Below are 17,657 nucleotides of genomic sequence, written 5' to 3'. Positions count from 1 at the left end.
CCGGGCCCCCTCCAACAAGCACTGACACACCTCCGGGCCCCCTCCAACAAGCACTGACGTACCCTCGGGCCCCCTCCAACAAGCACTGACGTACCCTCAGGCCCCCTCCACCAAGCACTGACACATCCCCAGGCCCCCTCCAACAAGCACTGACGTACCCCTGGGACCCCTCCAACAAGCACTGACATACCCTCGGGCCCCCTCCAACAAGCACTGACATACCCTCGGGCCCCCTCCAACAAGCACTGACACACCCCCGGGACCCCTCCAACAAGCACTGACACAGTCCCGGGACCCCTCCAACAATATTAGACAAGCATGTAACAAAGGCATATTGGTCTTAATGGGGGACTTTAACCTTCACATAGATTGGGAAAAGCAGACGAGCAACTGTCAGAAAGGTAGTGAATTTCTTGAGTGTGTCCGGGATAGTTTTCTACAGCAGTATGTCCTAGAGGCAACAAGGGGGCAAGCCATACTAGATTTAGTAATGAGTAATGAACCGGATTTAGTTAACGGCTTAACTGTACGCGAACATTTATCCAATAGCGATCATAACATGATCGAGTTCACTGTAGTGTTTGAAAGGGAAAAAAGTGAATCAGCTGCTGAGATTCTCGACTTGGGAAGGGCAACTTCAATGGGATGAGACAGAGACTGTCCACAGTAAACTGCGCAAATCTGTTAATGGGTAAAATGACTGATGATCAGTGGGAAATGTTTTAAGAAACATTTAACGTGATACAGAATTGGTTTATACCCCTGAGGGGCAAGAACTCTACTTGCCAAATAAAACAGCCATGGGCAACTAAAGAGGCAAGGGACAGTATAAGACATAAGGAAAGGGCATACAAAAAGGCAAAAAATGGCACAGATCCTGGCGAATGGGAAAGATACAAAGATCAACAAAGGGTCACAAAACTGATAGAGCTACAAAAAGAAAGTATGAAAAGAAACTTGCAAGGGATATCAAAACCAATACAAAGAACTTTTATAGTTACATTAGGAAAAAGAGGGTGGTCAGGAGCAGTGTTGGCCCCTTAAAAACTGAAAGTGGGCATATTGTCATTGACAATGGGGAAACGGCGGACATGTTGAACGATTACTTTGCGTCAGTATTTACAGTAGAAAAAGAGGATAGCATGCCGGAAATCCCAAGAAAACTAATATTGAATCGGGGACAGGGACTCGATAAAATTAACATAAGTAAAGCAACAGTAATGAAGAAAATAATAGCACTAAAGAATGACAAATCCCCAGGACCAGATGGTTTCCATCCAAGGGTTTTAAAGCAAGTAGGTAAGCACATTGTAGATGCCCTAACTATAATCTTTCAAAGTTCTCTAGATTCAGGAACTGTCCGTCTGGATTGGAAAATTGCACGTCACTCCGCTTTTTAAGAAAGGAGAGAGAGGGAAACCAGGGAATTATAGACCAGTAAGCCTAACATCTGTTGTGGGGAAAATGCTGGAGTCTATAATTAAGGATAGGGTGACTGAACACCTCGAGAATTTTCAGTTAATCAGAGAGTGCCAGCTTGGATTTGTGAAAGGTAGGTCGTGCCTGACAAACCTGATTGAATTTTTTGAAGAGGTGACTAAAGTAGTGGACAGGGGAATGTCAATGGATGTTATTCATATGGACTTCCAGAAGGCATTTGATAAGGTCCCAAATAAGAGACTGTTAGCTAAGAGAGAAGCTCATGGAATCGAGGGAAAAGTATGGACTTGGTTAGGAAGTTGGCTGAGCGAAAGGCGACAAAGAGTAGGGATAATGGGTAGGTACTCACATTAGCAGGATGTGACTAGTGGAGTCCCGCAGGGATCTGTCTTGGGGCCTCAATTATTCACAATATTTATTAACGACTTAGATGAAGGCATAGAAAGTCTCATATCTAAGTTTGCCGATGACACAAGGATTGGTGGCATTGTAAGCAGTGTAGATGAAAACATAAAATTACAAAGCGATATTGATAGATTAGGTGAATGGGCAAAACTGTGGCAAATGGAATTCAGTGTAGACAAATGTGAGGTCATCCACTTTGGATCAAAAAAGGATAGAACAGGGTACTTTCTAAATGGTAAAAAGTTAAAAACAGTGGATGTCCAAAGGGACTTAGGGGTTCAGGTACATAGATCATTGAAGTGTCATGAACAGGTGCAGAAAATAATCAGTAAGGCTGATGGAATGCTGGCCTTTATATCTAGAGGTCTAGAGTACAAGTGGGCAGACGTTATGCTGCAGCTATGCAAAACCCTGGTTAGACCGCACCTGGAGTACTGTGAGCAGTTCTGGGCACCGCACCTTCGGAAGGACATATTGGCCTTGGAGAGAGTGCAGCGTAGGTTTACTAGAATGATACCTGGACTTCAAGGGTTAAGTTACGAGGAGAGATTACACAAATTGGGGTTGTATTCTCTAGAGTTTAGAAGGTTAAAGGGTGATCTGATCGAAGTTTATAAGATATTAAGGGGAACAGATAGGGTGGATAGAGAGAAACTATTTCTGCTGGTTGGGGATTCTAGGTGTAGGGGGCACAGTCTAAAAATTAGAGCCAGACCTTTCAGGAGCGAGATTAGAAAACATTTCTACACACAAAGGGTGGTGGAAGTTTGGAACTCTCTTCCGCAAACGGCAATTGATGCTAGCTCAATTGCTAAATTTCAATCTGAGATAGATAGCTTTTTGGCAACCAAAGGTATTAAGGGATATGGGTCAAAATCCTGGAACTCCCTTCCTAATAGCACTGAGGGAGAACCTTCACCACACGGACTGCAGCGGTTCAAGAAGGCGGCTCACCACCACCTTCTCAAGGGCAATTAGGGATGGGCAATAAATGCTGGCCTCGCCAGCGACGCCCACATCCCATGAACGAATTTTTAAAAAAATGGGCCAAAGGCAGGTATATGGAGTTAGATCTGAGATCAGCCATGATCTTATCAAATGGCGGAGCAGGCACGAGGGGCTGAATGGCCTATTCCTGTTCCTATGTTCCTAAGTACTGACACACCCCCGGGATCCCTCCAACAAGTACTGACACACTCCTGGGGACCGCTCCAGCAAGCACTGACACATTTCCGGGGACCCCTCCAACAATTACTGACACACTCCCGGGACCCATCGAACAAGCACTGACCTGCTCTCAGTACCCCTCCAAGAAGTACTGACACGCTCCCGGGACTCCTCCATCAAATACTAACACACTCCCGGGACCCCTCCAACACATACTGACACACCCCCGGGACCCCTTCAACACATACTGACACACCCCCGGGACCCCTCCAACACATACTAACACACCCCCGGGACCCCTCCAACACATACTGACACACCCCCGGGACCCCTCCAACACATACTGACACACCCCCGGGACCCCTCCAACACATACTGACACACCCCCGGGACCCCTCCAACAAATACTGACACACCCCCGGGACCCCTCCAACAAGCACTGACACACCCCCGGGACCCCTCCAACAAGCACTGACACACCCCCGGGACCCCTCCAACACATACTGACACACCCCCGGGACCCCTCCAACAAGTACTAACACACCCCCGGGACCCCTCCAACAAGCACTGACACACCCCCGGGACCCCTCCAACAAGTACTAACACACTCCCGGGACCCCTTCAACACATACTGACACACCCCCGGGACCCCTCCAACACATACTAACACACCCCCGGGACCCCTTCAACACATACTGACACACCCCCGGGACCCCTCCAACACATACTAACACACCCCCGGGACCCCTCCAACACATACTGACACACCCCCGGGACCCCTCCAACACATACTGACACACCCCCGGGACCCCTCCAACAAATACTGACACACCCCCGGGACCCCTCCAACAAGCACTGACACACCCCCGGGACCCCTCCAACAAGCACTGACACACCCCTGGGACCCCTCCAACAAGCACTGACACACCCCCGGGACCCCTCCAACAAGTACTAACACACCCCCGGGACCCCTCCAACAAGCACTGACACACCCCCGGGACCCCTCCAACAAGTACTAACACACTCCCGGGACCCCTCCAACAAGTACTAACACACTCCCGGGACCCCTCCAACAAGTACTGACACACCCCCGGGACCCCTCCAACAAGTACTAACACACTTCCGGGACCCCTCCAACAAGCACTGACACACCCCCAGGACCCCTCCGACAAGCACTGACACGCCCCCAGGCCCCCTCCCTCAAGCACTAACACACTCCCGGGACCCCTCCAACAAGTACTGACACCCCCCCGGGACCCCTCCAACACATACTGACACACCCCCGGGACCCCTCCAACAAGTACTAACACACTTCCGGGACCCCTCCAACAAGCACTGACACACCCCCAGGACCCCTCCGACAAGCACTGACACGCCCCCAGGCCCCCTCCCTCAAGCACTAACACACTCCCGGGACCCCTCCAACAAGCACTGACACACCCCCAGGACCCCTCCGACAAGCACTGACACGCCCCCAGGCCCCCTCCCTCAAGCACTAACACACTCCCGGGACCCCTCCAACAAGCACTGACACACCCCCGGGACCCCTCCAACAAGTACTGACACACCCCCGGGACCCCTCCAACACATACTGACACACCCCCGGGACCCCTCCGACAAGCACTGACACGCCCCCAGGCCCCCTCCCTCAAGCACTAACACACTCCCGGGACCCCTCCAACAAGTACTGACACACCCCGGGACTTTTCCAACAAGTACTGACACACCCCTGTGACCCCTGCAACAAGTAATAACACACCCCCGGGACCCCTCCAACAAGTACTGACACACCCCCGGGACCCCTCCGACAAGCACTGACACGCCCCCAGGCCCCCTCCCTCAAGCACTAACACACTCCCGGGACCCCTCCGACAAGTACTGACACACCCCCGGGACTTTTCCAACAAGTACTGACACACCCGCAGGACCCCTCCAACAAGTACTGACACACCCCCAGGACCCCTGCAACAAGTACTGACACATTCCCGGGACCCGTCCAACAAATACTAACACACCCCTGTGACCCGTCCAACAAGTACTGACACATTCCCGGGACCCCTCCAACAAGTACTGACACGCTCCCGGGACCCCTCCAACAAGTACTGACACAGTCCCGGGACCCCTCCAACAAGTACTGACACACCCCCGGGACCCCTCCAACAAGTACTGACACAGTCCCGGGACCACTCCAACAAGTACTGACACACCCCCAGGACCCCTCCAACAAGTACTGACACATTCCCGGGACCCCTCCAACAAGTACTGACACGCTCCCGGGACCCCTCCAACAAGTACTGACACAGTCCCGGGACCCCTCCAACAAGTACTGACACAGTCCCGGGACCCCTCCAACAAGTACTGACACAGTCCCGGGACCACTCCAACAAGTACTGACACACCCCCAGGACCCCTCCAACAAGTACTGACACAGTCCCGGGACCACTCCAACAAATACTGACACGCCCCCAGGACCCCTCCAACAAGTACTGACACAGTCCCGGGACCACTCCAACAAATACTGACACACCCCTGTGACCCCTGCAACAAGTACTGACACAGTCCCGGGACCCCTCCAACAAGCACTGACACACCCCCGGGACCCCTCCAACAAATACTGACACACCCCCGGGACCCCTCCGACAAGCACTGACATGCCCCCAGGCCCCCTCCCTCAAGCACTAACACACTCCCGGGACCCCTCCGACAAGTACTGACACACCCCGGGACTTTTCCAACAAGTACTGACACACCCGCAGGACCCCTCCAACAAATACTGACACACCCCCGGGACCCCTCCAACAAATACTGACACACCCCCGGGACCCCTCCAACAAATACTGACACACCCCCGGGACCCCTCCAACAAGTACTGACACACCCCTGGGACCACTCCAACAAATACTGACACACCCCCGGGACCACTCCAACAAGTACTGACACAGTCCCGGGACCACTCCAACAAGTACTGACACACTTGCGGGACCCCTCCAACAAGTACTGACACAGTCCCGGGACCCCTCCAACAAGTACTGACACGCCCCCGGGACCCCTCCAACAAGTACTGACACGCCCCCGGGACCCCTCCAACAAGTACTGACACACCCCCGGGACCCCTCCAACAAATACTGACAGACCCCCGGGACCCCTCCAACAAGTACTGACACCCCCCCGGGACCCCTCCAACAAGTACTGACACACCCCCGGGACCCCTCCAACAAATACTGACACACCCCCAGGACCCCTCCAACAAGTACTGACACACCCCCGGGACCCCTCCAACAAGTACTGACACACCCCCGGGACACCTCCAACAAGCACTGACACGCCCCCGGGGCCCCTCCAACAAGTACTGACACACCCCCGGGACACCTCCAACAAATACTAACACACTCCCGGAGATCATCTGCAAGTACTTGCAAATATTAATTGTCATTTAGAAAGGCACGGATTAATCAAGGACAGTCAGCATGGATTTGTTAAGGGAAGGTCGTGTCTGACTAACTTGGGCTCAGTACTAGGTCCCTTGCTCTTTGTGGTATATATTAATGATTTAGACTTAAATGTAGGGAGCATGATTAAGAAGTTTGCAGATGGTACAAAAATTGGCTGTGTGGTGGATAGTGAGGAAGAAAGACTGCAGGAAGATATCAATGGACTGGTCAGGTGGGCAGAAAAGTGGCAAATGGAATTCAATCCGGAAAAGTGTGAGGTGGTGCATTTAAGGAGGACGAACAAGGCAAGGGAGTACACAATAAATGGGAGGATACTGAGAAGTGTAGAGGAACAGAGGAACCTTGGAGTGCAGGTCCACAGATCCCTGAAGGTAGTAGGACAGGTAGATAAAGTGGTTAAGAAGGCATATGGGATACTTTCCTTTATTATCCGAGGCATAAAATATAAGAGCAGGGAGGTTATGCTAGAACTGTATAAATCACTAGTTAGGCCACAGATTAAGTACTGCATACAGTTCTGGTCACCACATTACAGGAAGGATGCGAAAGAGAGGGTACGGAGGAGATTTACGAGAATGTTGCCAGGACTGGACAATTTCAGCTATGAGGAAAGATTGAATAGGCTGGGGTTATTTTCTTTGGAACAAAGAGACTGAGGGGAGATTTAATTGAGGTGTATAAAATTATGAAGGGCCTAGATTGAGTGGATAGAGAGGACCTATTTCCCTTAGCAGAGGTCAATAAACAGGGGGCATAGATTTAAAGTAATTGGTAGAAGGATTAGAGGGGAGATGAGGAGAAATGTTTTAACCCAGAGGGTGGTGGGGGTCTGGAACTCACTGCCTGAAAGAGTGGTAGAGGCAGAAACCTTCATTGCATTTAAAAAGTCCTTGAATATGCACTTGAATTGCTGTAACCTACAAGACTACGGACCAAGAGCTGGAAAGTGGGATTAGGCTGGATAGCACTTTTTCAGCCGGCACAGACACGATGGGCCAAATGGCCTCCTTCTGTGCCGTAAATTTCTATGATTCTATACTAACTCATTCCAGCCTGGAGGAGTCCTTGTTCCATGTTTACGTGGAATGAGAGGTTGCAGCCCCATGTCCATTATTTAAAGGGGCTGCTCCTCAGGTTTTGGTTACACTTCAGTCCCACGCTCCTGATCTTTGGCCACCTGGTGAGGATGGGGAGCGGGCAAGTTGGAGGACCTCCTTGTGGATCTGCTCCTGGGCCTGACTAAAGTGGCCATCTACAGGTCCAGGCTAGATGCGGCCCCTGGGGGTGGTCGCTTCGACTGCCTGCCTCCTTTCCGTGCCTGGGTGGCCCTGGAAAAGGAGCATGCGGTGTCTGCTGGTACGCTTGAGGCTTTCTGCAACTGGCATGCATCGTTGATCAGGAAAATGAAATTATTATTTGATTTTGGTTATTTTGATTTGTATATAAAAAAAATGACACCCTAACCCCCCATCCCCCATTTTAAAGGAGCTTTTAAAACAAAAACTAACTCAATTCCAGAGACCCGCTGCAAGTACTAACACACAACAGGGACACTCTGAAAGTACTAACACATTCCCGGGAATCCTCTGAAAGTCCTAACTCACTCCAGAGACCTCCTGTAAGTACTGACGCACCCTTGGGGACCCCTGCAAGTACTGATGCTCTCCTGGGGACCCCCTGCAAGAACTGATGAACTCCTGGGACCCCCTGCAAGTACTGACGTCCCCCGGGGACCCCCTTCAAGTACTAATGCACTCCTGTGGACCCGCTGCAAGTACTGACACAGACCTGGGACACCCTGCAAGTACTGATACATTGCCGGGGATCCCCTGCAAGTACTGATGCACTCCCGGGTACTCCCTGTAAGTATTGACGCACCCCCGGGGATTCCCATCAAGTACTGACGCACTCTTGGGGACCCCCTGCAAGTACTGACGCACTCCCGGGGACCCCTGCAAGTACTGAAGCACTCCCAGGGACCCCCTACAAGTACTGATGCACTCCCAGGGACCCCCTGCAAGTACTGAAGCACTCCCAGGGACCCCCTACAAGTACTGATGCACTCCCAGGGACCCCCTGCAAGTACTGAAGCACTCCCGGGGACCCCCTGCAAGTACTGACGCACTCCCGGGGACCGCCTGCAAATATTAACACACTCCCAGGGAGCTGCCAGCAAATACAATAAAGTTCACTTAAATGAATACCTGATAAAGGAGTAAAATGTGTAAGAGAATAAAATGTCCATGCACAAATCCCTTTTCTATCTTTTCCTATGATAGCTCTCTGGATTTTTAAAATTCATTAATATGATGTGGGCATTGCATTTATTGCCCATTGCTAGTTGCCCAAGAGAAGGTGAGGTAACAGTGGCTTCCAAGGCCACTTTAAAGAACAGTTAAGAATCAACTCTGTGAGGCAAGAGTCACTAGAGTGGCTACTGACAACACAGCTGGCCCCCTCCCTGTTCTTACTTTTAAAATGTATTACTTCATATTTCTCTGCATTGAACTGCATTAGCCACCTATCTTCCCATTCTGCGAACCTATCTACATCCTCCTACAGTCTTTCATAATCCTCCTCACAATTTGCCAAACTCCCAATTTGGTATCGTGAACAAATTTCAATATTGTTCCCTCAAGTCCAGATCATTTACATATATAGTCTATAGGAGCGGCCCAACCCCCTACGAAACCCTGTGGAGAAACACTCACACCTTTCCATTCCAAGAAACTTCCTTTTACTCTACCTTTTATTTTCTGCTCTCCGACCATCTCTCTATCCATGTGGCCACATGCTCCTTAATTCCATGTTCCATTATCTTTGCCATAAGTCTCTTACGTAGTCCCTTACCCAATACTTGTTGAAAATTCATATGAACTACATTCAATACATTTCATTTATCTATCCTCTGTTATTTACAAAAAGAATTCTATAAGCTTGGACAAACACGGCCTGCTCTTTAGAAATCGGTGTTGCCTGACCCTGATTAACTCATGTTTCTCCAAGTCTTTAGTATTGTCATCCTGTATTATAGACTTCAGTAGTTTAGCAACAACTGAAGACTGCTGGCCTATAATTTCCTGGTTTGTCTCTGCCTCCTTTTTTGTAGAGGACAGTCATCATTTCCACCTTCCAATTCTCTGGTACAAATTTTCCTTTCCACAGAATTTTGGAAAATCAGAGTTAGAGCCTCTGTTATTTTTTCCCTAGCTTCACTCTTCAAATACTCTCCTTGCCGGCCTACCCAGCTCTATCTTTCACAAGCTCCAAACAATGAGTCCTTCTCACTCATTATCACCTCCCTCAGCGACCTACACCTGCTCCACCTGCCCCAGCATGTCAACTAGGAAATTCTGGTCCTCATTTACAAGTCTTTCTATAGCCTTATTCTACCCTTCCTTGTAACTTCCTCCGGCCATACATCCCAATTTGCTTCGCAAATCTCTTTGTTCCATCTTCTTTAAGAGCCACCTCAATATTTATATCTTTGACTGCATCTACAATCACCTCCCTTTATTACATGAAAAGTGTTATATAGTTAAACTGTGACTGCAGGAGAAAGGAACGTAAGTACAAACTGGTAAAAGGCAAGTTCAGGACTGCTGTGAGGAAACACTTCTTGACACAAAGAGTGATTATTACTGGAGTGGTCTCTGGGTAAGAAGTGAAGGCAGTTAGATGCTATGGTGGGGACCACATCTAACAAAGGAACATAGGAATTGCTAGAAGAAAAAGACCAAGGTACATCTAGTTCACCTTCTACCATCCGGTTAGTCACACAATTCAACGAATGGAGTTGTTGACTAATCTCAGCAATCAATCTCTATCAATTAGTCTACAACAGATCCAGACATGACACGGGGAAAACCCCCAGTGATGGAGAGCTTTTGCGAACCATGGGTCCAAAGTCATCTGTTCCTTCCAAGTAGAGTACACTTGCCACAATGTCATGGCTCAAATTACTCATATATTGAATCCCAAAATGTTATTTTAGAATCATAGCTTCATAGAATGGTACAGCTCAGAAGGAGGCCATTCGACCCATCGTGTATGTGCCGGCTCTTTGAAAGAGCTATCCAACTAGTCCCACTCCCCCCGCTCTTTCCCCATAGCCCTGTAAAATTTTCCCCTTTAAGTATTTATCCAATTGCCTTTTGAAAGTTACTATTGAATCTGCTTTCACCAGCCTTTCAGGCAGTGCATTTCAGATCATAACAGCTCGCTGGGGAAAACTTTTTTTCCACATGCCGTTTCTGGTGCTTTTAGCAATTACCTTATAGAATCATAGAATCATAGAAGTTACAACATGGAAACAGGCCCTTCGGCCCAACATGTCCATGTCGCCCAGTTTATACCACTAAGCTAGTCCCAATTTCCTGCACTTGGCCCATATCCCTCTATACCCATCTTACCCATGTAACTGTCCAAATGCTTTTTAAAAGACAAAATTGTACCCGCCTCTACTACTGCTTCTGGCAGCTCGTTCCAGACACTCACCACCCTTTGAGTGAAAAAATTGCCCCTCTGGACCCTTTTGTATCTCTCCCCTCACACCTTAAATCTATGCCCCCTCGTTATAGACTCCCCTACCTTTGGGAAAAGATTTTGACTATCTACCTTATCTATGCCCCTCATTATTTTATAGACTTCTATAAGATCACCCTTTAACCTCCTACTCTCCAGGGAAAAAAGTCCCAGTCTGTCTAACCTCTCCCTATAAGTCACCTTAAATCTGTGTCCTCTGGTTCTCGAGCCTTCTGCCACTGGAAACAGTTTCTCCTTATTTACTCTATCAAAACCCTTTATGATTTTGAATACCTCTATCCAATCTCCCCATAACCTTCTCTGCTTTATGGAGAATAATCCCAGCTTCTCCAGTCTCCCCTCATAACTGAAGTCCCGCATTCCTGGTACCATTCTAGTAAATCTCCTCTGCACCCTCTCCAAGGCCTTGACATCCTTCTATGCCTCTATTTATAAAGCCCAGGATCCCATATGCCTATTTAACAGTCTTCTCAACTTGTCCTGCCACCTTCAAAGATTTGTGTACGTACAACCCCTGGTCTCTCTGTCCTGCACCCCCTTTAAAATTGTATAATTTTGTTTATATTGCTTCTCCTCATTTTTCCTACCAAAATTAATCACTTCACACTTATAGAATCATAGAATCATAGAAAGGTTACAGCGTTAAATTTCATCTGCCATGCGTCTGCCCATTTCACCAGTCTGTCGATGTCCTCCTGAAGTCTGTTACTGTCCTCCTCCCTGTTTAGTACATTTCTGAGTTTCATGTCATCCGCAAACTTTGAAATTATGCCCTGTATACCTAAGTCCAGGTCATATAATATATATATATCTATATCAAAAAAGTCATGATGTGGAGATGCCGGTGATGGACTGGGGTTGACAATTGTAAACAATTTTACAACACCAAGTTATAGTCCAGCAATTTTATTTTAAATATCAAAAAAAGCAGTGGTCCTAATACCGGCACGTGGGGAACACACTGTATACTTCCCTCCAGTCTGAAAAACAACTGGTCACCATTACTCTCTGTTTTCTGTCCCTTAGCCAATTTCGCAGCCATTGCTCCTTCATCCCATGGGCTTCAATTTTGCTAACAAGTTTATTATGTGGTACTTTATCATACGCCTTTTGAAAATCCATATACACAACATCAACCGCACTACCCTCATCAACCTCTCCATTACTTCATCAAAGAACTCAATCAAGTTAGTCAAACGCGATTTACCTTTAACAAATATGTACTGGCTTTCATTTATTAACCCATATTTTTCCAAGTGCCAATTAATTTTTTTCGGGATCATCGTCTGTAAAAATTCCCCTACCGTTGCCGTCAGGTTGACTGGCCTGTAATTGCCGGGTTTATCCCTCTCCCATTTTTTGAACAGGGGTGTGACATTTGCAATCCCCCAGTCCTCTGGCACCACTCCCATATCTAAGGAGGATTGGAAGATTGTGGCCTGAGCCTTCGCAATTTCCATCTTTACTTCCCTCAGCACCTAGGATGCATCCCATCCAGACAGGGTAACTTTTCTAATTTGAGTGCTGGCAACCTTTTAAGTACCTCCTCTTTATCTATTTTGATCCTAATCAATTTCTCTACTAACTCCTCCTTTCTGCTACAATGGCAGCATCCTCTTTTCCAATGAAGACCGATGCTAAGTACTCATTTAGTACCTCAGCCATGCCCTCTGCCTTGACAAGAAGATCTTTTTGGTCCCTAATCGGCTCCACCCTTCCTATGACTACCCTTTTACTATTGATATGTTTATAAAAGACTTTTTATGTTAATCATTTCTCTCTTTGCCCCTCTTATTTCCTTTTTCAGTTCACCCCTGTACTTTCTGTATTCATCTTAGTTCTCTACTGTATTATGAATTTGACATTTATCATAAGCCTCCTTTTTCTGTTTCATTTTAATCTCTATATCTTTAATCTTCCATGATTTGGAGATGCCGGTGATGGACTGGGGTGGACAAGTGTAAGGAATCTTACAACACCAGGTTATAGTCCAACAATTTTATTTTAAAATCACAAGCTTTCGGAGATTATCCCCTTCGTCAGGTGAATGAGTGAAAGGTTCTCAAATCGCATATCTTATATTAGGCTGGGACACCATCACACCAATCAAAAGGTGTCGTTGGTGTTCAAACAGGCCAGTCACGGAGAACAGTACGTCCCAGTACACTGAATATACATTGTGTCAATTACACAGACAGAGAGAAAGAGACCCAAATGGCAGAGAGAGAGTATTAAAAACAGATAACTTTTTTTCCCCTTTTGCTGGTGGGGTTACGTGTAGCGTGACATGAACCCAAGATCCCGGTTGAGGCCGTCCTCATGGGTGCGGAACTTGGCTATCAACTTCTGCTCGACGATTTTGGGTTGTCGTGTGTCTCGAAGGCCGCCTTGGAGAACGCTTACCCGAAGATCGGTGGCTGAATGTCCTTGACTGCTAAAGTGTTCCCCGACTGGGAGGGAACCCTCCTGTCTGGCGATTGTTGCGCGGTGTCCGTTCATCCGTTGTCGCAGTGTCTGCATGGTCTCGCCAATGTACCATGCATCCTTTCCTGCAACGTATGAGGTAGACAACGTTGGCCGAGTCACAGGAGTATGAACCATGTACCTGGTGGGTGGGTGGGTGGTGTCCTCTCGTGTGATGGTGGTATCCGTGTCAATGACCTGGCATGTCTTGCAGACAACCCTGCCACGGCAACCTTTGGATGCCCTTTCTTTCCCCCTTGTGGGAATGTGTCTAGTCTGTACCCAAACTATCTCCTCTTTGAAGGCCTCCCATTACTCATTTACTGTTTTACCTGCCAATCTTTGATTCCTATCCACCTGCACCAGATCCCTTTTCAACTCACTGAAATTAGCCCTCCTCCAATTTAGTATTTTCACATTTGATTTTTCCTTGTCCTTTTCCATAACTACTCTAAGCCTAATGATATTGTGATCTTTGTTTCCCAAATGCTCCCCCACTGAAACATGCTCCACTCGGCCCACTTCATTCCTCAGAACTAGACCCAGCATCCTCGTTGGGCTGGAAACATACTGATCAAGAAAGTTCTCTTGTACACATTTCAGGAATTCCTCCCCCTCTTTGCCCTTTGCACTGTTATTCTCCCAGTTTATATAGGGATAATTGAAGTCCCAGATTAGCACTACTTTAAAGTACTTGCATCTTTCTGCAATTTACCTGCAGATTTGCTCCTCCATCTCCTTCCCACTATTTGGTGGTCTATAGTATAAACCCAGCAGCTTAATAGCTCATCTATTGTTCCTCAATTCTAACCAAATAGATTCAGTCTTTAAACCCTCAAGGACATCATCCCTTTCCAGTGCTATAACAATATATTTGATTAATACTGCCACCCCCCTCCTTTTTTTCCTTCTCTATCTTCCCTGAATACCTTGTAGCCAGGAATATTAAGCTCCCAATCCTCCCCTTGTTTGAACAAGGTCTCTGTAATTGCCACTATATCATAATCCCATGTGGCAATTCGTGCATGCAGCTTACCAACCTTATTTACCACGCTCCGTGCAATTATGCATATACACTCCAAACCCATCTTAGTCTACCTCATATTTCCCCCCTCCTGTCTGATCCCTCCTATTTCTGAATTACTCTTTATTCTAATGCTGCTTAACTCTCTGTGCACTTTGTCTGAAAGAAATCTATCTACTTTGCATTCGAATTAATAAATACTAACTGCTTCCACTGTCTCCCTAGGGAGTTCCATAGATTGACCTTTTGCTCACTGAAATATTGTTTCCACAGATTAATTTTGAATTTACCCCTTTCAAGCGCAGGCTTCTAGGAGAATTGATCGCCTTGCCTTTGGTATACCATTTATTCATGAATATGTGCTCATTCTGGTCTATCGTCTTCTGAACTTGCAGCACTCTGTTCCCTCAGGTCTAACCAGCATTATCATCAAACAAACCTGCCGACAAAGGTGGAAGGACTCCACCAGTATGAAGGTGAACAACAACTCTCTGATAACTGCTCCTATCTCCTCGGAACCATGACCTCACTAGCAAACATTAAGCATTTATTTCCCAGACTGTTTTGTCTATTCCAGAGATCTTCCGTTTTCTGTTTTTGTTTCAGATTTCTAGCACTTGTAGTACTTTGTTTTCTATACAAGTATGGGGTTCTCTAGCTTGGTATGGAGACTTTAAAGTATGGTGGTGGGTTTCCATATATGTTGAACATCTGGTGGACCACAATAGTTATGTAACTCGGATATGCTTTACCGTTGAGCAGTTGCAGGTCTTCAACCTATGGATATTTTATAGCCGGCCAGGTGTAGCTCTCGAACGCAGGGTTGTTTTATGGTGGGCCAGTTGTGGTAGGACGTGTTTTTAGCAATTGTCTGCAGCTAGTATGGAGGAAGATTGGAATGTGGGTTTTATTGGTGCAGGGAAAATGGCTTTTGGGATCGCCACAGGGCTCTTGGTGTCAGGTAACATATTTGGAACAGTTAATGGGAGTGCTCTCACTTCTCAGAGAAGTTCATATATCTGCAAAGCTAACCTGAGCTCTAGTTCTCCGTGGTGCACCTTGTTAGATCCCTCTGAATGCTGCATGGATTGGGGATGGACTAGTGTGGGTTTGTAGTATTGGGGGGCGCGTGCCTGGGTTTGTAGTATTGGGGGTACGCGCGCCTGGGTTTGTAGTATTGGGGGGCGCGTGCCTGGGTTTGTAGTATTGGGGGGCGCGTGCCTGGGTTTGTAGTATTGGGGGGCGCGTGCCTGGGTTTGTAGTATTGGGGGGCGCGTGCCTGGGTTTGTAGTATTGGGGGTACGCGCGCCTGGGTTTGTAGTATTGGGGGGCGCGTGCCTGGGTTTGTAGTATTGGGGGTACGCGCGCCTGGGTTTGTAGTATTGGGGGGCGCGTGCCTGGGTTTGTAGTATTGGGGGGCGCGTGCCTGGGTTTGTAGTATTGGGGGTACGCGCGCCTGGGTTTGTAGTATTGGGGGGCGCGTGCCTGGGTTTGTAGTATTGGGGGGCGCGTGCCTGGGTTTGTAGTATTGGGGGTACGCGCGCCTGGGTTTGTAGTATTGGGGGGCGCGTGCCTGGGTTTGTAGTATTGGGGGGCGCGTGCCTGGGTTTGTAGTATTGGGGGTACGCGCGCCTGGGTTTGTAGTATTGGGGGGCGCGTGCCTGGGTTTGTAGTATTGGGGGGCGCGTGCCTGGGTTTGTAGTATTGGGGGGCGCGTGCCTGGGTTTGTAGTATTGGGGGGCGCGTGCCTGGGTTTGTAGTATTGGGGGTACGCGCGCCTGGGTTTGTAGTATTGGGGGGCGCGTGCCTGGGTTTGTAGTATTGGGGGGCGCGTGCCTGGGTTTGTAGTATTGGGGGGCGCGTGCCTGGGTTTGTAGTATTGGGGGGCGCGTGCCTGGGTTTGTAGTATTGGGGGTACGCGCGCCTGGGTTTGTAGTATTGGGGGGCGCGTGCCTGGGTTTGTAGTATTGGGGTCGCGCGCGCCTGGGTTTGCGGTGCTGCGGGGCGCGCGCGCCTGGGTTTGCAGTATTGGGGTCGCGCGCGCCTGGGTTTGCGGTGCTGGGGGGCGCGTGCCTGGGTTTGCGGTGCTGGGGTCGCGCGCGCCTGGGTTTGCAGTATTGGGGTCGCGCGCGCCTGGTTTGCGGTGCTGGGGGGCGCGTGCCTGGGTTTGCGGTGCTGGGGTCGCGCGCGCCAGGGTTTGCGGTGCTGGGGTCGCGCGCGCCAGGGTTTGCGGTGCTGGGGTCGCGCGCGCCTGGGTTTGCAGTATTGGGGTCGCGCGCGCCTGGTTTGCGGTGCTGGGGGGCGCGTGCCTGGGTTTGCGGTGCTGGGGTCGCGCGCGCCAGGGTTTGCGGTGCTGGGGTCGCGCGCGCCTGGGTTTGCAGTATTGGGGGCTCGTGCGCCTGGGTTTGCAGTATTGGGGTCGCGCGCGCCTGGGTTTGCAGTATTGGGGTCGCGCGCGCCTGGGTTTGCGGTGCTGGGGTCGCGCGCGCCTGGGTTTGCAGTATTGGGGTCGCGCGCGCCTGGGTTTGCGGTGCTGGGGTCGCGCGCGCCTGGGTTTGCGGTGCTGGGGTCGCGCGCGCCTGGGTTTGCGGTGCTGGGGTCGCGCGCGCCTGGGTTTGCGGTGCTGGGGTCGCGCGCGCCTGGGTTTGCGGTGCTGGGGTCGCGCGCGCCTGGGTTTGCAGTATTGGGGTCGCGCGCGCCTGGGTTTGCGGTGCTGGGTGGCGCGTGCCTGGGTTTGCAGTATTGTGGTCGCGCGCGCCTGGGTTTGCGGTGCTGGGGGGCGCGTGCCTGGGTTTGCGGTGCTGGGGTCGCGCGCGCCTGGTTTGCGGTGCTGGGGGGCGCGTGCCTGGGTTTGCGGTGCTGGGGGCGCGTGCCTGGGTTTGCGGTGCTGGGGTCGCGCGCGCCTGGGTTTGCAGTATTGGGGTCGCGCGCGCCAGGGTTTGCGGTGCTGGGGTCGCGCGCGCCTGGGTTTGCAGTATTGGGGTCGCGCGCGCCTGGGTTTGCAGTATTGGGGTCGCGCGCGCCAGGGTTTGCGGTGCTGGGGTCGCGCGCGCCTGGGTTTGCAGTATTGGGGGCTCGTGCGCCTGGGTTTGCAGTATTGGGGTCGCGCGCGCCTGGGTTTGCAGTTTTGGGGTCGCGCGCGCCTGGGTTTGCAGTTTTGG

At 49.9% G+C, this 17,657-nt stretch overlaps 1 protein-coding gene across 1 annotated transcript in view; it reads left to right on the top strand.

Annotated features, from left to right (window-relative positions):
• The first annotated feature begins 15,343 nt into the window (after positions 1–15,343).
• Positions 15,344–17,657, top strand: part of pycr3 (pyrroline-5-carboxylate reductase 3) — a 36,528-nt gene continuing 34,214 nt past the window's right edge. Inside the window, exon 1 of the mRNA XM_067968514.1 lies at positions 15,344–15,457. Coding sequence (XP_067824615.1) covers positions 15,379–15,457 — 79 coding nt within the window. The 5' untranslated portion in view covers positions 15,344–15,378. The remainder of the gene's footprint in view (positions 15,458–17,657) is intronic.

Source organism: Heptranchias perlo, chromosome 2 (genome assembly GCF_035084215.1).
Source record: "Heptranchias perlo isolate sHepPer1 chromosome 2, sHepPer1.hap1, whole genome shotgun sequence".
NCBI lineage: Eukaryota > Metazoa > Chordata > Chondrichthyes > Hexanchiformes > Hexanchidae > Heptranchias > Heptranchias perlo.
Note: the sequence above shows the minus strand (reverse complement) of the source record. Positions and strands in the feature narration are given on the sequence as shown.